The 9,888-nt window shown below is 39.8% G+C and overlaps 1 protein-coding gene across 3 annotated transcripts; it reads left to right on the forward strand.

The window, feature by feature from the left end:
* Positions 1 to 41: 41 nt before the first annotated feature.
* Positions 42 to 9,631, forward strand: SDHD (succinate dehydrogenase complex subunit D). Of its 3 annotated transcripts, XM_081543412.1 has the most exons (4): positions 42 to 102; positions 2,948 to 3,064; positions 4,441 to 4,585; positions 8,624 to 9,631. In XM_081543412.1, the coding sequence occupies exons 1-4, from the start codon at positions 51 to 53 to the stop codon at positions 8,787 to 8,789; spliced, it is 480 nt and encodes a 159-aa protein (XP_081399538.1). In that variant the 5' UTR covers positions 42 to 50; the 3' UTR covers positions 8,790 to 9,631. The 3 variants fall into 3 exon arrangements, with proteins under 3 accessions (XP_081399538.1, XP_081399541.1, XP_081399540.1); XM_081543415.1 differs by lacking the exon at positions 4,441 to 4,585; XM_081543414.1 differs by lacking the exon at positions 2,948 to 3,064.
* Positions 9,632 to 9,888: the final 257 nt, after the last annotated feature.

Genomic DNA, 9,888 nt, shown 5'->3' on the forward strand with positions numbered 1-9,888 from the left:
TGTATGACTGCTTCCGGGTTGCTGGTTGACCTTGAACCTTCAGGAGCGACATGGCGACTCTCTGGAGGCTGAGTGTCCTCTGCGGCGCCAGAGAAGGGCGAGGTGAGGGCAGCTGGAGGTTCTTAGCACAGCTTCCAGCCGGGGAAAGGGAGGCGGTTAGGATTCGTCTGCTGGGCGGTGAGACCTTTTGAACAGGGGGTCCCTCCTTTCCTTTGGCACAGCGTGACCAGCGTTGTCTTCGGGTCCAGATGTCCACCGGAGTGCATATTTCCCCTGCTCTGGGCTGACGTGGTGATGGGGTAGTCTGAAAGTTATAGTCCTGCTGCGGCTGTGTTCACGAGTTCTCTTTGTCTCCGCATTCCCTGTCTTTGGAATGTTCCCACCCTGAATCAGAACAGAGTGTCAGTGCCTTAAGTCCCGGTTTACGTATTGGTCGTTTCCCTTGGAGTTCAGTTCGATAATCATTGAAGGGGGCATTTGTGTTATACAAGGTGCTGTAGTATGATTGGGTTAAAAATGTGTAGTTCCAACCCTTAAAGAGTTTCCATTTTTATAGGAAAAACTCATATAAGCATAATATGACATAAAGCAAAAACTACAGCACGGTGTCTGTTGTATGCCAATCCAGAAGACTATAATAGCTCTGTGTTTTGGAAGAATTATCCTGCCTCACTTCCTGAAGGAGCTGTGCCTGATTTGAGTCTTGAGGGTAAGAAAGGCTACAGGGCATTACAGTTAGAGCTATTGGGATGAGCAGAAGCAATGATGAAAGGCATAGAAACTGCTTGTTGTGAGAGAAGACAAATCGGATATTAGAACATGAAGCTCAAGGTGAGGAATGAGATGGTTCTGGAAAAGTGAACTGAAATCACAACTCAGAAAAACTTGTCTTGATGTGGAGTATGCATTTTTCTTTGTGTGAAGGGGAGCCGGTGAAAGATTTGACATAGATTTGCGGTCAGATTGACCACCTTGGTAACTGTGTGATATTATAGATGGTCATCATGGGAAACGGTACAAGCTAAGACATAAGTTAGGAGATGAATTGAGACACTTATTGTAGTAGTCTAGACAAGCATGGTGAGGTTCTGAGCTTGGAAAGTAATACATAAGAGAAGATTGTCTCAAGATATGTTAAGGAGTTATATCAGTATGATTTGGCATTTGATTGAATTTAGAAGGACATTCTTATCATTTCCAGATTTCTGGCTTAGGTTGAAGAGTGACTGCGATATCATTAAATAAAATGAGGAACATGCAAATGAGAGGCAAGTTTGAATGAGAAAGCGAGTTGAAGGGTGATTTTAGTTTTTGCCGAAGTGCGTATGAGGACCAGATGGGGTACCTCAGGGGAGAGAGCTTGCAGGTACTCAAACTTCTGAAACTCTGGAGAGAGATCAAGCCTGGGGATACAGAGTTGAGTGTCACCAACCTAAAGGCTCTAGAAGTTGAGTGGATAAAATGTCTAGGGGTGGGCCTAGGCAGCAAGGAGAGCAAAGGGCAGATGATACGCTCCTGGGTGAGCATTTAAGAGCAGATACAGGAGGAGACTGATGTATAATGAGCAGAGAATCAAAGAGAGAAGCTAAAGAGAGTTCTGTCAGAGAAAAGAAGGGAGAAGAGGCCACCAGTGCCTCGTGGTGCAGAAAGGCCCAATAAGATGAAGACTGTTGGATGTGGCCACATGAGAACATTGGTGAACATGAAAGGAGCTTTGGTGGGGATAAGGACGAGTTGCAGGCCAAGAAGAATTTTAGGGAAGTGAGGAAGACAAGGTGATTTAGATAGCACTTTAAAGAAGCATGTTTAGAAAGAGAAGAAAAGAGGGGAAGAGTGCATGGGCATTACAGGACATAGGATGAAGGGACGGGTTAAGTATATTACATCTGTTGAGGGGAAATGGTCAGCAGGAGGAAAGGAGGGGTTAAAGATACAGGAGAGAAATCACCTTTTATTGAGTGCTTATAACATTGTAGGACTGAACATCTTACATATATTATTTAATTTTCAGCCGAGTATTATGAAGTAAGTACCAATGTCTTCATTTTACAAGTGAGGACATTGAGGCTTGGAGAGCCTATTTAACTTAATTGCCCATTATCGCATAGCTGGTATCGATAGGCTTGGGTGTTCTTAGGTCTGCCTATTCTTTAACCAAGAGACAAGATCTATAAGAGGACAGACAGGGATGAGTTCAAGAGTGCAAGCAGAGAAATTGATTTTGAAAAAGAAAGTGGTATTTCCCAAACTAGGCTGAATTACTTGAAGACAAAGACTTTGTCTTTATCTCTTGCTCTTGTGCAGAGCATGATTTTGTACCTAGTAAGCGTTTGTTGGATGAGTAGATGAATAAATGAGAGGATAAAAGAGCCATAATTAATTTTTAAGAATTGGTCAAAGTGAAGCCCTTTTTGCAGAAGTGTTCATTGATTTATCAATTTTTCCATGGCTGTTTAGTCTAGTCTCACAGCAACCCAGTGAAATAGATGCTATCCACATTTTACAGATTAGATGGTTATTCCTTATTTGGGGAGAAGGAAATGGCAACCCACTCCAGTGTTCTTGCCTGGAGAATCCCAGGGACAGGGGAGCCTGGTGGGCTGCCGTCTACGGGGTCACACAGAGTTGGACACGACTGAAGCAACTTAGCAGCAGCAGCAGCAGCTTACCTATGGGTCTTCCTTGGTGGCTCACTGGTAAAGAATCGGCCTGCAATGCAGGAGACCCAGGTTCAATCCCTGGGTTGGGAAGATCCCCTGGAGGAGGGCATGGCAATGAGAGTCCCATGGGCAGAGGAATCTGGCGGGCTGCAGTCCATAGGATCACACAAACTCAGACATGACTGAAGGGACTAAGCAGCAGCAGCAGCTTATCTATGGTCATTTAGAAAGTCTCAGTCCTGTTACAGGAAAGGTGCTTATGATTCTCTTGATGTCTCTTTCCTCAGCTCTGTTCCTCCGATCCCCAGTGGTCAGACCAGCTCTTGTCTCAGCATTTCTCTGGGACCGACCTGCTCAAGGATGGTGTGGAACACAGCATATCCACCTGTCACCCAGCCACCATTGTATGTGCATCTTCATCTGGGCTGATTATCATGCCTTTGGCAGGACTGGCTCTCTCTGAGGGGAATTCTTGTGTCCAGCTCTGTCAAGTGAAGACTTAGTCTACACTTCTGGGCACACAGTGCTAACATGGTTGAATGATGCTATTTCCACTTATACAGAACCTTCTGGTCTAAGTCTTTTTAAAATTTTTAAGTTTCTTAAAAGAAAATAGCTCTGTAGGGAGAATCTGTTCAATATAATTTAGTTACCTTCATTTATTCAGCTAATGGAGAGGAGCCAGATCCGAATAATTTAGAATAGCAGACAATTTAAAAAGTCTTGCATATTTATAGCTGTAATGATGTGCTTGTTTTTATTTAGGTTGCTATTAAAATCATGTTATTTCTTGGATGAATACTATTTAGATATTGTTAAGTCTTAGAAAATCCATAGGTGATTAATGAGGTAACTTTTCATTTTTAAAGTCTAGAAACATCAGTATTTTATAGAGATAAAGACTTGATTCTTAAGTCTGTCACTTGAAAGCCGCATGTAAGTTATGAATAATTAAGCAAGTATAGTTTTTTCTGCTATTTAGAATTATTTTATCTTTGAAAAGTTTTTGTTGATGAGCTTTGCTTTGTTCAGTTAGATTTAGCAGAGTGATTTTAACTTGGGGTGCATGGGACTGAAGGAAAGTCCCCAAGGTTGTGTACATAGTTGGTAATGTATGTATCTACGTGCATTTTTCCAGGAAGTAACTCCATCATTAATAAAACATTCCCAAAGGGGTATGTAACTCCCCCCAAAAAGAGGCTTTCAAAGAGATGTTTAAAGCCCATTTTATTTTTACTTGTTTAAAAGAAAGTTTCATGTTCCTTCTCTATGTTGGGCTATTTGTAAGTAACAGAACAGAAGAAGAACCATGATCCTAAAAGTTGACAGAACTGTGCTTCTCTTTGAATTGACAGGCTTAATTTTCTTTCCCAGAGGGTTTTTAATATTACTTAGAAAGATTAGGTATAAATAAGATTAATGTTTTACAGGAATTCCTCAGGTGTCACCAGCTTACATTTATAAGGTATCTGTCTATTATAATGAAGTCCAAGGTTGGTAATTCTGCAAAGATATTTCATCCATCTTCTTGCCTCTAAGTAGAGTGGATCTCTCTTTTAATTAATATATGTAGGCTTTGAGAAACCCTATGCTGAAAGACTTCAGAGAAGGGAGACTGCATCTTTCTCATTTACCTCCTTTCCCTTACTCACTTTATGCTCAGAGTTAAATCTTAAATGCATACTGTTTGCTGTTCTGTTAGCTCAGGTTAGTTTGTGGCAAATACTGAGATGTGTATTTCCCCTGAAGCTCTTAGGAATCTCGTCCTTCCTTTCTATAGCTGGTTCCAAGGCTGCATCTCTCCACTGGACTGCTGAGAGGGTTGTCAGTGTTTTGCTCCTGGGCCTAATTCCAGCTGCTTATTTGAATCCTTGTTCTGCGATGGACTACTCTCTGGCTGCAACCCTCACTCTTCACAGTCACTGGCAAGTACAGCAGTCCTTTCAGTATCACCTGTCTGTGCAGTTTGTTTGCTGAGAGCTTATCTCGCAGTTGCATATGAGGGAGAAGTTGCTCAAAATACTGAAGATCTGAAGAGAACAATAAAACACATGTAAACTATTTATATGCCCAAATTTGTGTATCCATGTGCCTATTAGATGTCTTCCTTTTCATATCTGAGAGGCTTTTGAACTTAGCATTGCTTTTGAGAGTTGCCCATTTTATGTGGTTTGGCAAGGACAATATGCTGTCGTGGTTGGGGAGGTGTGCTTTGGATTGTTAGAACTGAAAGGACTTGAGGGAGTATCTTAGCCAGTCCTGTTATTTAACCACTGTGGAAACTAAAACCCAGGGATGTTAAATAATTAGTCAGAATCATTTTCTTGATAGTATTAAAGGGGTTGTTTGCTTACCTAGTTTTCTTACTTGGTAAACATTGGTTAGGAGAATTACCCTTCAATCAGATAGACCTTTCACAGTAAATGATCCCAGTTGCTCATGAAATACTGGATCACAAGTACAGTAGGATTTCTCTAATGTGTGTTTCTTGGAAGAAGAGCAATCTAAATTGATGACAAATCAGAATAAGAGATAAATCTAAAGTCATGCTTTTTTTTTTTTTTGACCACGCTGTGTGGGGTGTGGAATCTTAATTCCCTAACCAGGGATCAGGCCTGTGTGCCCTGTAGTGGAAGTGTGGAGTCTTAACCATTGGACCACCAGGGAAGTCCTAAAGTCATACATGTTAAAAATTGCAATTGACTTCTCCAGTTACCTTATTAATTCTCTCTTTTTTTTTTCACATACACAAAAAAGACTTGAAAGAGTTGTCTGTAATTATGCACTAGTTCTTTAGCATCCAGTTTGTTTAAACCTGCATTGATTGGGCTTTTTATCCCAACTATTTAACTGAAGTCATTCTCAACAAAAATCACTAAAGACCTTCATTTTTCCAAATCCAGTTATCCATTCTTTGTTCTTCACTTGAACTCAGCAGTATTCAGCTTAATTGACTGATCTCTCCTTAAGTAATTTTTCTTTGGCTTCCTAGATACCATACTTACCTTGTTTTCTTCCACCCCTCCAGCTCTAGATACCTTCTCAGTCTCCTCAGTCAGCACCTCCTCTTGTCTGACCTCTGAATAATAAAAGTCTGAACCCTGGGCTCATTCTTGGCTTTCTTAAATTTCTCTGTCTACACACTTCCCCCAAGTGAGTTCAGATAGACTTCTTTTTTTTTTTTTTTTTCAGATGGACCTCTTTTCCTGAACTGCAGACTTAGTATTTCCAGTTGTCCACTTGGATATCTGATAGGCATCCCCAATGTAATATTGCCCCAAATCACTCTTGCCCTCAAATCTCTCAATTTCTCCTCAAAAGCTTCTTCTCTCCTGTTCTTCAGTAATTCAGTTAAGTCTTGTTGCTCAAACCAAAAATCCTAGGAGTCATTCTAAATACTACTTTTTGTCTTAACCCCGCCACCAGTCCATCAGCTCTTTCTGTTAGTTCTCTCCTCAAAACATAGGCTGAATTGTTACTTCATGATATCTTCACTATCACCACCCTAGCTTAAGTGAAGTTAAGCCAGCAGCCTTGCCTCAGCTACTTCAGTTCAGTTCAGTTCAGTCACTCAGTTGTGTCTGACTCTTTGAAATCCCATGAATCTCAGCACAACAGGCCTCCCTGTCCATCACCAACTCCCAGAGTCCACCCAAACTCATGTCCATCAAGTCGGTGATGCCATCCAGCCATCTCATCCTCTGTCGTCCCCTTCTCCTCCTGCGCCCAGTCCTTCCCAGCATCAGCGTCTTTTCCAATGAGTCAGCTCTTCGCATGAGGTGGCCAAAGCTTTGCATGAGGTGGCTGAGCTTCAACATCAGTCCTTCCAATGAACACCCAGGACTGATCTCCTTTAGGATGGACTGGTTGGATATCCTTCCTGTCCAAGGGACTCTCAAGAGTCTTCTCCAACACCACAGTTCAAAAGCATCAATTCTTCAGTGCTCAGCTTTCTTCACAGTCCAACTCTCGCATACATACATGACTACTGGGAAAACCATAGCCTTGACTAGACGGACCTTTGTTGACAAAGTAATGTCTCTACTTCAGTTGCTTCCTAACTAGTTCTCTATTTTTGTTCTTGCTGCCCTTCTGCCTGCACGGTCCATTCACCACATACAGCCAAAGTGACCTTTTTATAGGGTGAAATTAATGTTTATCTAAAGAAGATACGAAAATGGCAAAAGGCGCATGAAAAAATGTGTTTGTTATTAGAGAAATGCAAATCAGAACCACATTGAGATACCACCATACACCTACTCAGATGGCTGTAATCAGAAAGATGGACTATTACAAGGGTCATGAAGTTAGAATCCTCATGTATCTCTGCTGGGAAGGTAAAACATTGCAGCTACTTTGGAAAATAGTTTGGCAGGTCTAACAAGTTTTTACAACAAAGAGTTATAATATGAGTTAACAGCAGAGAGTTGCCATCTGACACAACAATTTCACTTTTAGGTGTATACCTACTGAAAGTGAAAGCATATGTCCCCATCCATACAAAATCTTGTAGCATAATGTTCACAGCAGTGTTGTTATAATAGCCCCAAAGGCAAAATTGTCCAGATGTTTCAATTAATGAATAGCTAAATAAATAAAAGATATGTTTACAAAGGAGTATTATTTGGCCGTACAAAGGATTGAAGTGGTTATCGATGCTACAACATGTCTGAACTGTGAAAATACTATGCTAAGTGAAAAAACACTCAAGACAAAGGCCACATGTTGTATGGTTTCATTTATATAAAATGTCCCAAATAAACAAATCTGTAGAGATAGAAAACAAATCAGTGATTGGGTAATGGGCTGAAGCGTGCAGGGTTTGTTTTGATGAAAATGTTCTGGAATTAAACAGTGATGATGTCGCACAACTCTGTGAGTATTCCAAAAGCCACAGAATTGTTAATTTTAATTTTATGGTACGTGAATTATATCTCAATAGAACTGTTACTTTAAAAAAGTAAAGTTAGGTCACTTCCTACTTAAAGCACATCTGTGGTTTCCCATTGTATTTCAAATAAAATTCAGACTCCTTGTTATGACTTTCATGACCCTACGTGATCTGCGCCTGCCTTCTGATTTCCCTGTTCTCAGCCACATAACCTTTTTACTGTTCCTCAAAGATAACAAGGTCATTGTTACTTTTGTTTGGAATGTTCCTTGCATTCAAGCCATCCTTTCTAAATTATTCCTTCATAGCACCTATGTACTTTTTCTTTCTCTTCACTGGAATGTTTGTTCCATAAGAGTAGTAATGCTGTCTTATTTGTTGTGTTCTCAACATCTGTACAGATTCTAGCACATAATAGTCTGCTGAATAAATTCTTTTTGAATTAATGAAAAACTCTGTAGGCCACTTGTTTTGGTTTAAAAAAAAAAACAAGTTTTTTTTTTTTTTTTTTTTTTAAGAAAATCTTCTTTACTTCTTCCAAGTGGAGGAATTTACATATTTTGAACTAGAACACACACACACAAAGTTTTTTTAAATAGAGTAGAATTAGTTACTGTCTCATATAAATGACTCTGGGAAATTGAATCTGAAGAATAGGAAGGTATCTTTATTATATTGTTAGGAAACATTTGTTTCCTTCATTTTGGTTATGATTCTTGTTACTATGGGCTTCCCAGGTGGTGCTAGTGGTAAAGTACCCGCCTGCCAGTGCAGGAGACTTAAAATACTTCGGGTTTGATCCCTGGGTCAGGAAGATCCCCTGGAAAAGGAAATGGCAACCCACTCCAGTATGCTTGCCTGGAGAATCCCATGGACGGAGGAGCCTACTGGTCTACAGTCTATAGCATTGCAAAGAGCTGGACATGACTGCAGCAACTGAGCATGCACTTGTTACCATGAATTGCATTTTGACCTTGACTGATTATTTTTTGCAGCCAAGTTAACTGAATAGCCTTCTAACCTAACATCACGTGTGGCTTTTCATTTGTACTGTGGTTTTTTTTTCCTTCAGGGGCATTGGACAAGTTGTTACTGACTATGTTCATGGGGATGCAGTGCAGAAAGCTGCCAAGACAGGCCTTTTGGTGCTCTCGGCTTTCACCTTTGCTGGGCTCTGTTACTTCAACTATCATGACGTGGGTATCTGCAAAGCTGTGGCTATGCTGTGGAAGCTCTGACCTTTCAGACTTAATACCTTGAGAATTGATTGTACACCTCCTTGCCTCTGCTCTGTCATGCCATTTCAACTCACAATAAGAAGGAAAAACATTGGTGAGACAAACCTCTTCTCCTAATCACCTGATTGTTTTTTGAATTTAATCTTTGAAGAAAGATTTGAGAGAAGTTGTATCTTAAGAAATTATAAGACTGAATTCTGTATTCTGGGGAGCTAATGGAGTGTCTCAGCTTTTCACAAGTCTCATAGTATAACTGAACATTATATATGAGCTTTTTGCCTTTTAATTTATCAAACTCTTAAAGGGAATTCAGCTTTATTGCTCTCGATATCTGATCAAATGTCTATGTTTGTCCTAGGATGATGGCGAAAGGGAAAGACTTAATTCATAAGTAGAGACTGCAGAAAATCAGGCTGTGTTTAGTTTTTGTAAACCTCCCCCTCTGTTCAGTTGATACCAGTTACTGATGGTTACATGTCTTAGAGAAATTTGAAAATTAGAAATGCTGATATTTCACATTACTGATTTCTAAATCCTAGGAAGAAGAGCCTAGAGAGTTTTTTTTTTTTAGTCTTTTAATGGAGAGTTTCTGAATGTAGAGAAGTTCCATTTAGGGAAGAGGTCCCTTTATAGATGTTTCAAATTGTTAGAGATTCTAAAAACGAAGACTTAATCCTCAAATGTGTTTATTTTACTTGTCCTAAAATAATCTGTCCACAAATATAAAATTATAAGTGATAAGTTGTTGTTTTCCCACTGGGAATTTCTAATGTGAAAATGTATTCCATGAAGGTAATTTTTAAAAAAAATGCTGCATAATAAAAGTTTGTTCTACTCTTTTATGTCTTAATTGTTCCTAGTTTTATTCAGTAGAACTGTGTGTCTGTTGCAGGACTGTGTGTCTCTGAAGCAGGACTGAATTTCCTTTAATTTCTTTCTGAGTTTAGCAGATAGGTAAGTTAGACACAAAGTACTGTAATACAAAAGAGACTTTCACGTAATAGGCAGAAATATACTGAATATAAGTAGTTTGGTATGAGGAGACTAAGATTAAGTAGTAAGAATTAAAATTAAGTCCAGATTATGGTGCTCTGTGAAT

This window comes from Giraffa tippelskirchi, chromosome 11 (genome assembly GCF_054371585.1).
Source record: "Giraffa tippelskirchi isolate mGirTip1 chromosome 11, T2T-mGirTip1v1.2.pri, whole genome shotgun sequence".
In the NCBI taxonomy this organism is placed as follows: domain Eukaryota; kingdom Metazoa; phylum Chordata; class Mammalia; order Artiodactyla; family Giraffidae; genus Giraffa; species Giraffa tippelskirchi.